The sequence below is a fragment of the Nothoprocta perdicaria genome, unplaced genomic scaffold (genome assembly GCF_003342845.1).
Source record: "Nothoprocta perdicaria isolate Ctin4 unplaced genomic scaffold, notPer1 scaffold_56, whole genome shotgun sequence".
Classification (NCBI taxonomy): Eukaryota; Metazoa; Chordata; class Aves; order Tinamiformes; family Tinamidae; genus Nothoprocta; species Nothoprocta perdicaria.
In genome coordinates, this window is record NW_020455821.1 from 4146996 (window position 1) to 4165710 (window position 18715).

Genomic DNA, 18715 nt, shown 5'->3' on the forward strand with positions numbered 1-18715 from the left:
AAGGATCTAGGTAGAGAGGTGATTTTGGATGAGTTTGTTCTTTGGTTTAAAAGTGAAGTTACCGGTGAGTTCAGCAGTGAAGCAGTAAGAATACGCCCTGATCTTAGACCATGGAAAGCAGTGGATAATCAGCCGCTGAGCTCAGAGTAAGGAAGGTCAGGGATGTGGAAAGCAGTGCCCAGTGAGTTATGCCAAACAGGTGGAGATCGGACCTTGGAGTCGAAGAATTGGATTGCTGTAGCTAGATGAGATCTCAGCATTTCTAACCACCAGTGACTATTTTGAAATTATGTCTAAGAGGAAGTAAGCTGTAGTAGGAGGAAGGGAAGAAAACCGAAGAACCTGAAGTGAATCTGCCGGCTAAAAGGGTGTGCACCATCTCTGTGAGTGTAGTTGTGAGTGAGATCAAACTGCAGCAGGAGATCTGCAAAAGAAGAGGTCTCCGGAATGGTAAGTAGATAGAATTATTGCACCGTCGTCTTGGGAGCGCTGGCAATGGAGAGATGAATGCACTTTGCTCATAGGAGGTACACAAAATATCTTCTCCAGAAGCTGCCTTATACTTTAGTCTCATCGTTGCAAGGCTTTGAAATGTAGGGCCTGAAACGTAGAGAAAAGAAGTATGAAAAGTTATTTGGGGGAGCAGGGATAAAGTAAGTTAATGTTATAAACAAGTCTCCTATGTGTATCCTGCCGGTCCTGGCACTAGCTTGTGTTGCAGGCGCCGAGGCAGTGCTTGTATTTATTGCTTTTGGAGAAACTTCAGGTACTGAAACTGGCAGCTGGTAGATCCAGAAGCTTAGAGGGTGTCATGATTAATTACTGACTAGCCACAATATTATTTTTAAGATTTCTGGTTGAGCCTACGATGTTTTCTTCCTTGAAAACTGAACTTGGAAGAGGCACTCCCCCATTTATGTATTTTTGTACAGGTCTTGTGACGTGTGTACAGCAGCCAGGATTCTAACCCATCAAAGATCCAAGTTATCTAGAAGATCATAATCTGAACCAAATGGCAGATTGTTATTTTATGGCACACAGGAAATATGTTCACTCTAATATTTTTTATGAGAAATGCTGTTTTTTGAAGCCATTTTGTAGCTGCTGAAAAGGAGAACTGAAACAAGCTCGGTGCTCCTGAAGCCTCACGTGGCTGCAAGGGCACCTGCAGCTGCGATACACAGCGATACCATTAGGATCATGGCAAGCGCTGTAGGGAGCCACTTAGCTCAGGGGGCCGGAGGGGCCCCACGGCACCCCAGGGACTCCGTGTCAGGCTGCAAGTCACCCCGCGCAGCCAAGGGGGACACTTTGCTACCCGCGGGCCCAGCTGCTCAGAGCAGCTGCCAAAGCCGCCCAGGGTGGGGATGAGACGCAGCCCAGATGGTGCCATCTTTTCCCCTGGGACAACCAGACCTGGGAGCGTGCAGGGAGGTCGGGAGCAGCTGCCAAGGCAGCCCAGCRCTGGGCGGGGGAGCTGGCAGCCGTTCCCCGGCCTAGGCTCAAGGGCCGCTGTTGCTTTTCTCAAGCGTCTTTCTGCTCCTTCTTTGAAATCCCTTTGCCTTGGACAAATGCCTTTGTCCTGTGATGAAAGCCCTCCATGAACTGGGGCCTCCAGGGCGTTAGGGACTGACACTCACCAGGGAATGGACGACTGTGTTTCACCGTCAGCAACCAGTTAGGTTCTGTAGGGCCGAGGGAGTGTTTTTTTTGGCTGCTGGTGTTTATAACTCTTTCTGGTGTAAGTACTTGCATGTGGATTTAGGTGCAGCAAAGGGAAGTGCTTATGAAAAGTGCCAGTAAAACCATTCTGGAGCTTAGGCCCTACAGCCCTGACTACGAGTCCCAACAGGCAGCCCCTGAAACAGAAACTAAGGGGCCATCTCTGTGGTTTTCAAATGTTTTCAAGTGTGACTGCTCAGGCCCTTTCCACCTTTCTCCTCTGCCTCTCTTCCACCTTGGGTCTCACTTCTCATGTCCCGCTCTGTGTTGTCCCTTGTTCTTTATGACATCCTCCATCTCTTGTTTCCTCCCACTAGTTTATGTGACATGGATCCCACAGGGAGACTTTTAAGGCTGCGCCCGCCCTGTGTCTGACTCCTGCCTGGACCCTGTGGTCACAGCATCAGCGCAGAAAGGTGGAGCAGGCAGGGGAGAATCTGTATGGCCAAACTGCATAACGTGGTGACGGGATAGGCAACATGCACCCCTCCATTTCAGGTACTGATACCACTGAAAATATGGCAGGACAGACTGGAAAAGCCTCTTGCATATGTCCTACCTTTCTCCCAGCTCAAGTATGACCAACCATAGAGCAGCCACCTATCTGATACCATTACAACATGATCATACTCCACGTTAAAAATGCYTCAAGGCTTAAGGATAGGAAGTAGTAGTTTGAAAACTGCACAGGTGGTGGTATCATGAGATATCAGTTTTTGAAGTCTGCCATACCCCAGAATGCACATCTTGCTTCTCAGATATGACAGCTGAATCCTGTGGGGTAAATTCTCTCCTGCAGAGTTGATTCATGACCCCATAGGCATGTAAGAAGTGTTTCATTTAAGCATTTGAAAAGGCAAGTTAGGGGAGCAGCCAACTACCTTTGCCCCACCATTTGTTTGAATTTTGGGCATGTTTTAGTGGTGCCTCTGTTCATGATATCTCAGGAGTAGAAGCACTCTAGCCTGAAGAGGAACAGAGGTTAAGTTATTTCCCAGGGTCACGGTTGCCACTGAGGGGGAAGAGGATCTTAGACGGTGGAAATCACAAAGTCATAAGCACATTGACGTTGATGCTGTACACTATCTGCCATGGCTTATGGCCTTTATTATAGCTTGTTGGAGAATTTGTTAGCTTGCATCAGGACAAAAGCGTGTGTTGAAGGACAACTTGAAGAGACAGCGATGCAGTTGCTTACACATTAATTACTGCCATGTTTACTATGAGTAGGCAGCACTGAGGAAAAACTCCAGGGGACTGACTCTCTTCCTCTCTCCTTCTCTCCCTTTGGAATCTTTTAATATCACTAAATATCCATAATACGGTGAAAATGGTGCACAGATCTGTACTTAAATCTCAGAAGTGTATATAAAGCAATGGCGCTAACCTGGTTTTCTGCCTATGACTGTCTTTATACAAATGTTGCCATAAAGCTTTATTTTTCCCATTGCATACTTTTCTGTTTTTCAGATTGTGAAAAAGGCATTAAAAACATCCCTGATGTTTAATGAGTCCTCCAACATGAAATTAAGCACGAACAATCAAAAAAACATCAAACCGGTAATTATTTGGATACACTACATTTGCTAACAAGAGCTAAGATTACACTGACAATTCTGAAAAGAAATAATAGATTAGGAACAATGTTTTTACTGCCTGTTTTAGAAACTCATGTAGATTTTGATACAATCTGTAAGCAAGTGACAAAACCATCATTGATTTATCTGGCAAGATGATCAATCCTTGCCGGAAGGGAGTACTAAAGAGCATAATCCTGCAACCTTTGCTCAGGAGAGTAATTCAAGCTCATACAAATAGTCTCACTTCCACCATCAGGACAGAGGCTAATGAGGACCAAATAAGGAAATGGAATTAGTCTTCTGGTGATGTAAATCAGAACTGACTAAAGTCAGTTTCTGTGAACACACCATTATTCTGTGCAAAGCATGTGGAATTTGGTCCATGTAATACAGACAATGAAACTGTTTCTAAGACCTTATTTTTCACCTTCACTCTACTTTGGGAGGTCTTGTGAGTGCAATTCAGGCTTATTCTAAGCAAAACAAGTTTCTGAAATTATCTGATTTGTGGTGCTTAGAGCATCCTGGACTTCACAGTGTAAAGTGTTGTGACAGCCAGGGCAGGACTTCAAAATATCTCTCATATTTTACGCATCATCTTGTAAGACCTTGGCAACATGTTCCTAGTATGAAACTGAACCATCAAAAGTTGATTTAAATTTTTTTTTGGCCATCAGTGAGAGTCAGGAATCATCCTGACTCATCAGTCATTTTTTTTCATTTTAGGTCAAATTGCCGTCAGAAATTGATGGTAGCACTGTAGATCTTGAGAAAATAATAATAATCAAAAAAAAAAAAAAAAAAAGCGAAGAGTAAGCAATTTTATCCATATAAAAGCCTCAATGGATGTTTTCAAAGCCACCTGGGACATTTGCCTTTTTTTTTTTTTTTTTAATGTCTTGTGTGACAGCTAAAGAGTAAAACTGTTGTCTGCACAGTTTTCTCGTGTTTCACTTTGGGAGTTTACAATCATAGCTACAGCCTCTAGACCGGTCCTAGATGGGATTCCCCTGTCTGGAGGTCTGAGAGCTCAACTTTGTGATGTGCAGATTGCCTACCATGGGTAGTGGGGGCTCTCAGATCCCAAGAATTGCTGGAGAGAACAAGATAAGCTAATGGTCTTGTTGCTCTGCACTGGTGATGTCTTTGTCTCCTCAATACAGAAGATATAGGGCTTGTGCTGTGAGTTTCAAAGTTAGTTTCTGTAGTTTTTGAATTTTTGGATACACTGAGTAGCCCTGATACTTCTTTTTTTTCATAGACATTCCAAAAAAATAAAGAAAAAAGAAAAGTACCGAAAAAGGCAAATAAAGCTGATTAACCAGATTAGAACTTTTCACCCACCATATGGATAAGTGAGATTTGTACAGTTTCACTTAAGTAAATGAGGTTCAAGTCAGAAGGCAACAACAAAATTTGTTCAGAAACCACAAAATGTCCTTCTGTTTCTGACTTTGTTTTTAGACTTTTTTTTTTCCCCTGACTTCATAAACTTTTTCCTTATGGTAGTGCTTGGCTTGTTTCCACAACTTGTTATGTTATGTTATGTTATGTTATGTTATGTTATGTTATGTTATGTTATGTTATGTTATGGATTTCCTTGTAGCATTTTTGGTAGAAATTTTATTTAATTTACATGGATTTTTTGTGCTAAAATAAAAGTAATCTTTTCAGATCAGTTGTGGTTTTGATATGTTGACTGACTAAAAATTAAAGCAGAACAAAAATCTTAGTCCTCCCATAAACTGAGTCCTATACAGCAAGTGATACTTGCTTGAAGTGATATGTCTAAGTATGCTATTTGCCAGTAGCTGAAGACCAAACCCATGTTCAATAATTTACTCACTCATCTGCAACAGGTAGCTTGTGCATCAGCTGGTTTATCAGTGACCTGGAGAACACCTGAACTTGGTCAAATCTTACTTTCTTTGGCTTCTGTTCTAGATCTTGATCTTTGAGGCAATTTTGATGCTTAGTCTTGTTGTCCTCGTGGCTGTTTATTTTATGGAACAAGATATTGCAGTTGATCCTGAAGGAGAAGGAACAGTTGTCGGCATTTACCAAGAGGTGAATAAGGAGCAAGTCTTGTATGAGCATATCTTGGGAGACAGAATAACTGAAGAGGAGACTACCATCAGATCTAACGATTCCTGCAGGTAAACTGAGCCTGAAGGTTCATGAAGAAGGTTCATCTGGTAGAATAGTGGATGAAGTACTTCTAATTTGGGAAGAGTGGGTCGGTAGTTTAGGTATTGGATCATCTCTAGTTGCTTAGTATGACAGATGATAGGGGCAATAACACAGCTCCAGAACCTGCATGTTCAGCCTAGCCCTATAGTTGTTCCACCATCTCGAACCATTCTCCCAGGTGGGAGGACAGGTAAAGCAGCTCTCTGCTGAGCTCATCCTCTTTCAGCAGCTGGAGTTCATCACTGGGAGAAAGTACAGAGGACATTATAGTGAAAATCAGCCCCTGGAAGGCATTTCTGTCCCCATTTCTATGAAAGTAAAATTAAAAAAAAAAAAAAAAAAAGTTCATTGAGAAGCCGTTTTGCTAGATTTGGGAAGATATTATACATATATGCTTGTCTAGAAAAATTGGGGATAGAGAAAAATCCCACTTTGTTTTTCCAACTTATAAAGTCCTAGTTTGTTTTTCCAACTCATTTTGTTTCCTGCTGGGGTTGAATTTCAAAATAGCCTACTGTACTGCATGACAGGGTGCTGGGTTTCCTGCAAAGTGTCCATTTTTGTCACAGATGTTTGTTTCATAGTATGCAATTGCCATTGCAGCTTTGAACTTGTGGAAAATGTTCCCTATGACTTACCTTTTGAGATAAATAGCACGGCTGCCACACCCTTGTACAGAGCCTGGATGAGTCTCCTTGATATAGCCCAGGAAAAAATTCATGTAACTTCTTACTATTGGTCTCTTACTGGGAAGGATATCAACGTCAACGATTCATCTTCAAAACAGGTAGGAGAAAATCAACAGCAAGCCAAAGGCAGGGGCTGGAGCACAGCAGAAGATAGATAAGGCCACTTTACATCAGGCAGGTAGAGAGTTTAGCCATCCATCTGGTATCATGGATGGATCAAAGACTAGATGCTGATCTGTTTATTACTAACTGATAATAGGACCTCCTGAGCCTTCTTCCTCAGCATCCTCATGGACTCTGGGACATATGTCCTTAATTTCCTCCTCAAGGGCACTCAGAGTAGTAAGTTTATAGTTTTCCTCTACATGAGGAAACTTAAGGGAGATGTATTCAGATGAGGCCATTCCTTTTGCCATTCCCTTTAAAGAGAAATGATACAGAATATTTGCTGAGCATCAGCATCCAACAGCGGATCTTCATTGGCAGATTCACTCTTGAGGTTTGGAATGCTGTTCGCACTTTGAAATTTTATATCTTACAGCATTAAATGACACAAAATAAAGTTTGAGTCATACACTGGATCAGAATCTTTGTTTTTTCTCTACTTGAAACACTCCTAAAGTAATGACATTTCTGATCCTCCTTGTGTTTGGTTTCTTTAAAAGGAAGATCCCATAAAACCACACATGCATATAACATGAAATACGTACTATGACAAAATATCATATATAAAAAGTTATAGTAAATGATATTAAGAAACAATGAATAACAAATAAATATCATGCAGGGTGAAGATATTCTGAGGAGGTTTGAAAAATTACTTACGGAGAATGTCTCTGTGTACATTGCAGCAAGTAAGCCAACTTTGGCTACAAACTCAACTGACCTGGACGTTTTAGCAGGAAAAGGTAACTATCTCACTTCAGTGATGTCCTCAGCATTTCAATATTGCAAAAAGACATCTGAGAGAAATTGGTCTCTGAGGTCTGCTCTGCCATGGTGCTTTAAGGTGCTCTGAACGTGAAGTCAGTTTGCAGAATGAGCACTGTGTATGCATTAGGTCATAGTTTTTGTGTATGTGGTTATGTCCTTATGGGTTTTTCTGGAAGTTCAAGTTTTCCATATGCTTGCAAATTATTGCATTGCCAGGAACAAGGGCTTATCAATTTTCGCTGATACTACTGGCTACTGGTAGTAGATATCTAGACATATTATGACTGTAAGGCATATCTGAACCTTTTTACCTCCTTCCCTTTTTTTCTTTAGGGGCTCATGTTAGAGAGATCGATTTTGGACATTTGACAGGAGGTGTATTGCACAGCAAATTCTGGATTGTAGACATGAAACACGTATATATTGGTAGCGCAAACATGGACTGGAGATCTTTATCTCAGGTAAGGTCTGCTGCAGCATATTCAACCAAATACCTTCCCATCATCCTTTCCTTGAAAAAAATCTGGGGAAAAGTTCTACCAAAGCATGTAATAGAGATGAAATCGAGTCAACAGTTCTGGGAACAATAAGTCAAATACATTAATCTTGCAAAATCATAATGTAAAGTACTGGTTGAGTAGGGCAGACATCAAAGAAGCTCCAGAAGGTGGAGATGGTTCTTTCTTGAACTATGACACAGCTTGCTCTCTTTGCAGGTCAAAGAGGTTGGTGCTGTAATATACAACTGCAGCTGCTTAGCCAAAGATCTCTGGAAAACATTTAGTACTTACTGGAATCTTGGACATGTTAATGCCACCATCCCATCCCCCTGGCCTCTTAACTATTCTACCAACATTAATAAGTATCATCCTCTAGAAACAGAGGTTAACGGAACCTTGACAAAAGCCTATTTTTCTGTAAGTATGTTTTAAAATAAAAAGATTGACTGTAAACTATACTTAACCCATGACCAGAAAAGTTTCTTCAGTGCTTCTCAATTCCTTGTGCTCCACTTGGGTCATAATTCATGGAATCGTTTCTTTACTCACAGAGTAAGGTAGGAGTCAGCTAGACATGCTTCTGTGAGAGCCAGCATCTTGTTGGCAGAGCCAGCTTTAGACTATCAAGTCACATGGCATGGACAGGATGTGGGAATGCTTTAGTCGTATGCGGGCTCAATATTTTCATGAGCAGCTGACCCATCAGGGTAGGGAAGTCATGAGAAACAATAGTGCTCCACCATCAATGCATTGTTCTATTGTAATGAAAACTGAACAGAATTGAATAGAAATGAATTAAAGTATGTCAAAACAAGGACGGAATCATTGACCTGCATATTTTCTTCTTTATAGGCTTCTCCTTCTACATTTTGTCCAAAAGGTCGTACCCATGACCTCTTTTCTATTATCAGTATTATCAGTGAAGCAGCAAAATTTGTCTATGTTTCCATTATGGAATATTTCCCTACCAGTCGTTTTGTTCATCCACAAAGGTATGATTTTAATCCTGATCAAATTAGTTGAGTTTATCAATACTTTTATAGCTGCTTGAGCTTTTTACAGGAAAAAAATGCCACCCTTCTGGAAGGAAAATAGACAATTTTCATAAGCAAATTGAGGCTTTGCTCCCCATCCCAACTGTCTTGTAGGCTGCTTGAGTTCTGAAGATACAGCAAGAATGGTATACACTACTGCCTTGTGCTTTGCTAGCATTTTAGAAGCTACATCCCATGAGCTTCACACAGCAAGAAATAACTGAGAAGTGCCAGGCTATAGATAATCTGGTTTAACTCCATTCAAGGTACAACATACCTGTTTTATAAATATAGAAATAGAGGAATGTGAAGAGCAGAACTATATCTGAGATTAAAAATACTTTTCAGAGGAAATATCGCCCTGAAGATTCTTGAGTTCTGGGTCTGCTCTCTGCTCTTTGATATACTTAATATACAATTTAGAGGTTTTTTCTTAGCTCTGTCCTTACTGACCTCTGCCATAGTAGCTCTAACAGTCTCTAAAAGATACTTCTTGGTTTTGATTTTTCTCTTTTACAATTCCATCTAAAGACATCCAAGTTCCTCAAGCATGCTAGACAGATGCAGTAGCAGTCTGCAAACACAGGAAGGTAGTGGTGACCTGGAATGATCAAACTGCATAGGAGACCACTGCCAAGGTCCTCATGGTCACTGCAAAAATTATGCAGCTCCGCATATCAGTAAGAGCGAAAGTCAGTGAATCATGGGACAACCACAAAGACTCCACATACTCTTAGATGTGCTTGAATTAGGATGTTTACATACAACCAAGAGCTCTATTATCTGAGCATTATCTAAGTAATCCTTATAACATTTCTGGGTTCTCAAATATCTAAATAATTTACCCGCAACTATATAATTCATCATGTCCTCTGGAATGACTTGTGCAAAGCCTGTGTTGTTCAGCTGAGCATATCTAGTAGTGCACAAAGTCTGCAGAATGATGATTGACGCTGATAATTCCACTGTCCACTCTTTTTTTCATTGCACTTGGAGCACATTCTCAATGACTAGTTTACATGTGAAGGATAATTTTGTAAATCAAAATGCTTAGAGGATTTTCTGTTTCTGTTGTAAGTTTGAATCTCTGTTTCTCATGTCCTGCTTTTTGCCTAAGAACACGTTCACAGAAAGTCTCTTTTTCTCCCTTAGGAATGAGTGTGTTAATGCTCCTCATTCTTCATCTTAAACCTTAATCCACCATTTGTGACATCTAGGGCCTAATCTGATGCAAACAAGAGTTTGAAAGGCCCAGGGAAGGTGCACTGGGCCTCAGGCTATCTCCACAGCAACCAGCTGTAGTGTAATGAATTGAGGCTGATTCGTTCAGGTTAGGTTCTTCTAGCAGCTGAGGCTGCAAGAACAAAGCTTCTTTTTTAATGTCTGAGTGTTAATCAACTAGAAAGTGATATATTAAAAAAAAAAGGCACCGTTCAGAAAAAGTGCTTCTGAACTGTATGTTTTTTCAAGTTTTTCAGGATCTGCAAGTTGCAGACAGCCTGAGCCTAAAAGCACATGGCTGCTCTGTTGATTGAAAGCGGACTATATGTGAGGAAGGATTTGTAGACTCAAGCCTTCGTATATACATTAGATTAAAAGAAATAAGTGAGCGAAATGAATTCATCGTTGCTTACGGGATTGTGGGTGATTGCTCGACCTCGCTCTGTGTCAGTCTTCTAAACTGTACCAAAGATGTTTATCTCTATTCAATATTTTACATTTTAATGTAAAATAATGAAATGCTTTAATAATTACAAAAAAAGTGCTGCGCAAGCTTTTGAAGCCATTAGTCCTAGGCCTTTACGCTGCCCAGTGTGTAGTGTTGAGTAGTTAGGCGCAAGATGTTAAATCTTTTTCCCTATGCTGTTGCCAACACAAATGCCAGGAAAATTGACAGGCCCCGTGTTCAGAGAGTGCAGCTGTGTTTATTTTCTTGGGGGCACCTGACATACTAAATAAAGAAAGGGCAAAGGGAAGGAAGAGAGCTCTTCTACCCTGGCTGACGGCACAGGACCACCATGGAGATTAGGAACAGTCTCCAGGTGCCTGTATTGGCCATATTCTGTAAAATGACTCTTAGGCTTTCCTCTGGGCAGCACACTGACCTTTGCTCTGGGCTGTATAATCTAGCTTTCTATTGCAGTTGCTATTTTTAATGCCTTAAGGAAATGGGGTTGATAGGCTCATAGTGTGTGTGTATGCATGCAGATGCATTCATATATCTGAGATCACTTTACCAAATTTTAAAGTTTTTGATTGATTTCAACCAAATTCAACAGAGAGCTGAAGGTCTCTAAACACACTGGTAAAAGAAGGTAGTGAGAAACCCTATTTATATCCCCAATAAAGATATGAGTTCTCCTGTTAAATACATCAGAGAACTCACTTCTACATGGTATCACTTGTATTCTCAGTTTACTGTTGGAGCTTTCTAGTGAGCATATTGCAGACGTACACTTCTCTCCGCCCACGTTCTTTTCTCTAGATACTGGCCAGTCATTGATAATGCTCTGAGACGTGTGGCATTCAACTACAAAGTACAAATACGGCTTCTGGTCAGCTGCTGGGCCCACACTGACCCAGCTATGCTCAACTACCTGAAGTCACTGCGTGCTCTCAACAACCCCCGTATGAACATCAGTGTCAATGTGGTAAGGCAAGAAAGCTTATTTTGATAGGATAACTTGAAGATTTGGCCTCACATACTGATTTTGGTATCTAAACTATCAACTGTGTATGTGCAAGTAGAAGGTTTTGATGGAGTAGACTGTCTCCATTGACAGCCTGACAGTCTCATATCCTTGAGAAAATCAGGGCCAAGAGATAACCTTTGACGAAGCCACTATTGAAAGGAATATTGAGAGATATGATTGCTGGTAGCAGTTGTGACAATAGCAAGGTAGTAGCTGACATTTGAACATCATGTCAGTAGCAGTCTGTATGGCACCTTATGGCTGTTACCAGTCTTTTCATCTATGAAGTATCCTGGATGGGTCTAATTACTAACAGATTTTTTACAAATGAAAGCTCTCTTAGCTGCCTCTACAAGCTGACCCGTTTATGAACACTAAGGCTTACACAGAAGTCATAGGTTACTCTGGATCCATAGGGAGAGGAGCAGATAGCTAAACTCCTAACATGGTGTAGGTACGAGAGCAGAAAGGAGTAACAGCAGTAAGATGCAATTACTTTTTTCACATAAAAGAAGCAGAAATGTTGGATTTTAGTAAAAGTTGACACAAGAAGTGAGACATTATAGTCTACAATGCCATTCGTGTTTGTGATCAGTCCATTCTAGCACAAAATAACAGCAGCAATCAATGGTAAATGCAGACCTATTAAACAGCTGCCTAAAACTGCATTTAATTGTCTGCCCCGTAATGGTAATAGCTGTCACTAATGGAACATAGTGGAGCAAGCATTATCGTTATCTGATCTCAATTGCTCATCCAATTTTATGTCTAGTGGAAGTACTATTTGTTAGTTTTCTTGGATAATAGCAAAATCTCTTTAACGGTGCATTTAATATCTGTAGAATAATCTCTTCCTTCTGTACTATTCTGTTCTTTAAAAATATGGAAAATCTGCTTTGTCCAATTACTCAGTCTATTCCTCACTCTAATATTTCTATATATGTTTTTAATTTCTCTCCATTTAGAAACTCTTCATTGTTCCAGTTCTGAATCACACAAACATTCCTTACGGGAGAGTGAATCACAACAAATACATGGTTACTGATAAAGTAGCTTATATTGGTATGTATTTTGTTTTTCCAAACTGTTATAATATCTTCAGATATCTGCTCCTAGGACTGAGAGAGGAGGGGTGCAATATCAAAAGAAAAAAAAAAAAGTATTTTTGCTAGGTGGAATAAATAAACATATCAAAGTATATGGCTTTATCACACTGTCGGCCCTGTATGAAATAGAGATGTAGAGGAGAAAAAATAATGCAGGTCAAGTTCAGCAAGAGATTATTTCATATGATCGTGAACCCTTAAGAGTATGATAGTTCTTGAGCACACAATCTGTGACAAGCACACTAGGAACAGTAGGAATTCCACAGGCAGTGCTCAGAGTGAGGCAGCAGCAGCCAATGCTCTAGCATGTAACATTATCATGGTTTAATAGAAAGAATTTGCTAGAAGGGATTAGTTCCATGCACTATTTGTTGAAAAGGATTCTAGAATGGAAATGAGAAAACAAAAGTGTCAATTGCTACTCAATTCCTGACAGTCATGAGGTTGATTATTTCTTGATATCATTTTAAGATCCCTTAGAAAAGAGATAGTGAAAGGAGTCTGTCACTTCAGTCAGCTCCCTCTCCAAGCAATGAAAACCAGCAATCTTCCAGTGGACTGAGGACTGGCACCTCTAATTGACTTCAGTAGAATTTGTCTCTTACTAAGTTGTTTTTTGAAGAGAGATATATGGATAATTTGCTTTCATGACCAAGGACCTTCTAGAATTGACAGAAAAATTTTATGGCTAAAGCAAGCACCAAGACAAATACTAAGTGCTAAAATGTGTATTTTTACACAGTGTTGATATTCTTAATAATGGTTGCTTTGGAGAGAGCCTCGTGAATATATACAGCTGGATTTCCACCTTTGCCTGGCAAAAATGGTTAAAAGCAGGCATTGCATGTTTAATCCAGAACAGTTACTGAGGAGTTATTCATCAGTCCAGTTTCTCCTTTTCTTTTCCTTTAACAACTAAAGTTCTGCTCTGGAGCTCTTTTTTTTTTTTTTTTTTTGTTATTCCTTTGCTCGTGGCAGTACAGAAATTGCTTGAGATTATTTTAGTGGTAGCATACTGGCCTACAGAAAAGGGGAGAATTAAATACTTCTTTTTAACGCAGAAATTTATATCAAATGCTGTCTTTCACCTTTTTAATATCTGAATGCTGCACTTTTCCCTCAAATTTATAATGAGTAGATTTATGCATCTCTGACACAAACCCAAAGGAATCACTCTTATGAAGCTTCAGGGTAGCAGTTAATACTGACTTTCTAAAGCTGAGATCTGAAATGAGAAAGAGGTGACCTGATTTTTGCTGCTCCATTGGCCCTAATGAGATTTGCCATTGTACAGCAAATCAGCAGACTCAGGCAAATGTGTATTTAACAAGTATTAATATCAAACAAAATGCTGAAAAATTTATGTTTTCTAATTAGTTAATTTTCCATTGCACAGGGACTTCCAATTGGTCAGAAGATTACTTCACTAATACAGCTGGTGTGGGACTAATTATCAAACAGAATACAACCAACTTGCAAAGGTGGCGATTGACTATCCAGGAACAACTGAAAAAGCTTTTTGAAAGAGACTGGGATTCCAAATATTCAGTGAATTTGGAAGATGTGCAAGGGCAGAAAGACTGTAACTGGAGAGGTAGATCATGATGTGAATTAAAATATAAATTCAAAATTGAAACAAAAAGATACTCAAATCTTGTTCCCTGTGAACTTTATTCTCCTCATCTTCAGGGAAAGAAGACTCACTTCCTCATGTCCAGATTGTTTGATGATATGAAAACTCCTTGAAGCTGAGTCTACCTGCTTTAGAGTGACATGTTCTTTCTTGTATATGATTAACCCATCTCAGAATTAATGAAATGTGTACATAATTATATGGCAAGCTATCTGATATTAAAGTGGACATGGAAGAAATACAGAAATGGCTCATTATTGCTGTTCTGTGCTGTCTAAGGAAGCTATATATTTCAACACTAATGTTCCACTAGCAGTGTATGAGATTTGAGCCACATAAGCAACAATCTACATTGCTAATGAACTAAGGGCATGTTTTTAAAACCTGCTGCCTCCTCCTTCCATCACAGCCTCTTCCATCCCTTCTTGCCCCTCTGGATGTCCTCCAGGAGGGAACACTTCCCTCTTCAAGACAGTGATGCCACCCACCCTTGACAAGATCATTCTACCTGGCTACTGACTGGCAGCAATGGCAGATAGGGTGCCCTGGCAGCCCTTCCTTGCTACCCTCCAGCAGCACGTTTTTGGGAGCCACGGATCCGTGATCCGCTGCTAGCAATGGGGAACCCAGCCTAGGGCTTCACCATGTGAAAAGGGGTCAGCACAGAGCTCAACTGAAACAGCTCTTGGGGTGTTTTCGCTGAGCTAAAGCAAAGCGGGGCCTTCATCCCTGCTTGATCGCTGTCCGGGCAGAGGAACTGTGTGGCCAGTGCAGGTTTAGGGGGCTGAATCCTCTTCTTCCAGGTGCTGCTTTAGGCCTTGCTCACCACAAGAAGGTGGTGTCTGAAAACTTCAGGGTTGCGTGCTCATAGTGGGGCAGGCCTATCTTGGTGGAGGAGGAATGGGAGGATAAGGAAGATCTGAGAGCCTCAGGAGATGGTGCCATGTTAGATGACTCCAAGATGAGTGTCTGGAGACAGCATGTGAGATTTTGCCTTGGCCTTGACATGCAACTGGGGAGAGCCTATGATGAGAGCTCGGCACAAGGTCCTCTGAACAGCTTTGAAGACGTGGTGAGCAATGGTCCTGCTCAAAATCCCTATCTCTGCAGCTCTGAAGCCCAAACAGGCCTTGCCAGCCTGGAGCACATGGCAGCTCAGGATCAGTGCAGCGTTCAGTTTCATTCCTCTGCAAGCCCTAAGTGCAGGGGTAAAAGATACTGCTGGTCTTTAACACCATGCGTTAGCTGCCGTGCTGATTTATAGCACTGTGAACACATGCAACTCCCATGAAAATAAGAGCGGCCCTCCTTCCCCGCTGTGTGTTGGAGACACAATTTTCCATTGTATCATTTTTTGGTTTCCCAACAGCATATTTTAGCCATCTCTTCCAGCTCATTCCAAGACCCCTTGGATTGATGTACTCCTCAATACAAAACAACTTGTGTTCTTCTTAAGGCAAATTCTTACACCTTTCATGTATATATACACGCAACACTGAAATCTCCTGAGTATTCACAAGCTCATGAACATGTTGATGAGATGTAGCTGTTTTTAGCATTCTCCCCCACCATTTCCTTTCGCATTTCTACTTAATATTCAGAAATATTTAGAAATCACTAATTGTAACTTGTGCCAGCAAATACAAGCAATGCAGTGCTATATTGCTACTTCTATGCAGGAATACTTGTAGGCTGGACAGATTTTTCCAGGAGTCCAGAAATAAGCACACTGGAATAGTAGAGTTAGCACACAAGTACTTTTGCCTATGTTTTCTCCTCTAGATGGCACTCGAAGCTACATTTTCCTTGTGGTTTTGGGGGTTAATTTTTGTAATAAGAGGAAGACTTTCTTTTGCACTTACCAGCTCAAATCTACATGTGCTAAGTTGTTCAGTCAGGTACAGTCCTGGGCAAACTAAGAGGCTTCTTTGGGGTGATTCAAGATTTCTTTGGGCTGAGTTTCATCTTATAAAAACTTTTTTGGCATTTTTGTCTTTCCCAGAACTGAGTACACTATTAAGAGGAAGGTTTTATTGCTGCTTCTTTTCTCTACTGCTATTTCTACATCTATTTCATTTACCTTTTAAAACATCATCGTGATTATTTGCTTTGTGGTTATTACCATCTTAGAGCTCGATGTTAATTGCTTTTATTCTTTTGCCATTCCTAACAGGCACCTACAGATGGTGCTATATAGATTTATTCCAATTTGTGCCTTCAAGTAAATGCACACTTACTATTTTATGTGAACCTCCCTTGAGGGCTAATGTGAATTGTGGTTAGAATAGGATATTCTTTATTACATTCATTATCTTTTCCTGGCCTCAATTTTTCTGGTTTGATCATAATTCTTTTCCCTAGTTTCAGGGTAAGTTTTTTTTGTCTGATGTGGTAATTTTGGGTCTATTGAACAATGAGATATAAACCTAAGGAAGCTTCAGAGAAATATTGCATGATCCAAAGAAATATTATATACCTAATACCTATGTGAACAATGTCTCCAGAGAAAATATCAGAAACACAAGTTTCCGGGAATTCTCTTTAGAGCATTTCAGTCTACCTCAAAGGTATAGGATACCTTGTATACCTTTGTGTACAGGATATCCTATCCTGTGCAGCCACTTCAAGTTAGAGATGGCTTGACACCCTGTTTACAGGCCAAATTTTAAATGTTTTGCTGTATTTGGTTTCCCTGTAGTAAGCAGAATATGGAGAAAGGAAATATGGATCAGAAGAGTACAATCAGGAAGCATGACTACACATGCAAATACATAAAACTTAAGACAAGTATAGTGTTTAAGGGCTTATGGTTGGACTAGATGACCTTGACTAGATGACCATAATGATTCTATGGTTGTAAGGGGTGAAAAGTATCAGATTACTTTGAAAACACTACACAATTAGAAACCATGCTGCCATGAAGTGACCGCTTGACAAGATAGTGAGGTATACTCAAACTTTTTGCAAATATAAGTCATCCTTACAGTAGCAACTGCAGTTTCCAGAATCAGAAAATGCTGGCAGATCAGTCAGTAACTCATGCTACTCATATTATTATTCATATGGTGAGTTTATTGTGAATTAAGAATACAATGAGTGTTTTTATGATATAAATCCATATGTGATGCCATCACATATGCATTCTTGTTTTGGCTGTGCACTTGAAAGAAGCATTAATATAAACAAAGAGGTAAATAATTATATACATCTACTTTCCCAGAAAATCTTCAAAGCAGTTCCACCAAGATGTGGCAAATCATTCTGTGCATTTTATGCATTTAACTAATCAGTAAATATATACATAACATTTTATTTAACCATATTTGTATCAATTTTCTTTGTCATCATGTTTTATTCAGGTATGTTGAAAGTTTGGATCAATTACATATTTTTTGGTCTTTATTTTGTTATTTTTTTCTTTTAATTTTTTAAGGCTAAGTAGGACCCATCACAAAATTCAACAACAGCAAAAAAAGATGGGAAGAGGTAAGATGTTATTCTATCTGCACTAGTAATTTATTTTGCATTTTAAAATACGGAATTACATATATTCTAGCTGAAATAAAGAAAATATTTTAATAAGAAAACAAAATAGGTCAGAAAGTTTTCAATATAAAATATAAGCGGGTAAGTGTAGTTCTCATAGTATTAGTTTATACTCCTTTCTGAAAATAATCTAGGATCTAAACATAATTGTGTATTTTTGAGAAGCCCATTTAAGAAGTCTTTTTGCTTCGAGACTTTGAATGGTTTATTTTCACAGTTAGTGCATCTTTGCTAAAAGTCTGTCAGAGCTATAAACTCCTCTCTATCTGCAGTTGTTTGCTTCTTTTTGTGTAGATTTGAAGAAATAAATAGTTTTATTAGTGTGCAGTGTAGCACATTCATATGCTTAAAAATTTATATGTAGCAAGTTATGTTCAACAAGCTTTTCATAAATGTCAATTTTAAGTTTTGTTTTATTTTCAGTTACTGGAAGTTTCAGAAAGAAGATTTTTTTTCTCTATATACAAATTAGTTCTGTGTGTGGGGAATGGGAAATGGCAATTCTCATTTCGTTGCATCTCCAGCAATATTTGTTTGACTTCTTTTTTCTTCCTCCAGCAAAATTAACTCCGTTCTTGCTGAAGATGTAACGATATTTTGAGAAACAGGAACATCAGATGAAGTCCCAACAATTTCATTTTTTTCACTCTCTGTTATTGTTTCTTTAGCTGATAAGCTTTCTTGTGCATCAAAAAATATATCAGGTTTATCTGATGGACTGTCCTCATCTGAGCTTCTTCTGTCTTTATGTCCTGTCTCCTCCTCTTTATCAACGATCTTTGCCTTTTTGGAAGGAGATGTAAAACCAAGCTTGGGAAATCTAAACCATCCAGGTTTTTCAGTTTGCTTAGAATCATCACTTTCTAACGTGTTTGCAGGTTTCTTGTCTTCTGGAACTGATTTTTTTGCTTCTGTTTTTAAATCTGAGCTTGTTTCCTCACTAGAAGATGAAAAGCCAATATTGGGAAGCCAAAATTTGAATCTTCCGGGAGATCTTTTACTATCAGTCTTTTCTTTTTGATCAAGTATGCCTTTTTCTGCATCATCTAGTGCTTCAGCTACATCATCTTTAGAGAGAGGAGTTACAAC

At 39.6% G+C, this 18715-nt stretch overlaps 1 protein-coding gene across 1 annotated transcript; it reads left to right on the plus strand.

The window, feature by feature from the left end:
* The first annotated feature begins 399 nt into the window (after positions 1–399).
* PLD4 (phospholipase D family member 4) lies at positions 400–14307 on the plus strand. The gene is made up of 11 exons (XM_026048649.1): positions 400–450; positions 3193–3282; positions 5247–5458; positions 6096–6279; positions 6969–7089; positions 7448–7575; positions 7831–8031; positions 8467–8606; positions 11134–11299; positions 12307–12403; positions 13844–14307. Exons 1-11 carry the CDS (start codon positions 448–450, stop codon positions 14050–14052), a joined length of 1551 nt encoding a protein of 516 aa, XP_025904434.1. The 5' UTR covers positions 400–447; the 3' UTR covers positions 14053–14307.
* Positions 14308–18715: the final 4408 nt, after the last annotated feature.

Bases quoted from the DNA above. Each gene is read 5' to 3' on its own strand.
- PLD4 (XM_026048649.1), top strand. The intron at 3,283-5,246 runs GTAATTATTTGG...CTTCTGTTCTAG, and splicing joins ATCAAAAAAACATCAAACCG to ATCTTGATCTTTGAGGCAAT. The intron at 7,090-7,447 runs GTAACTATCTCA...TTTTTTCTTTAG, and splicing joins GGACGTTTTAGCAGGAAAAG to GGGCTCATGTTAGAGAGATC.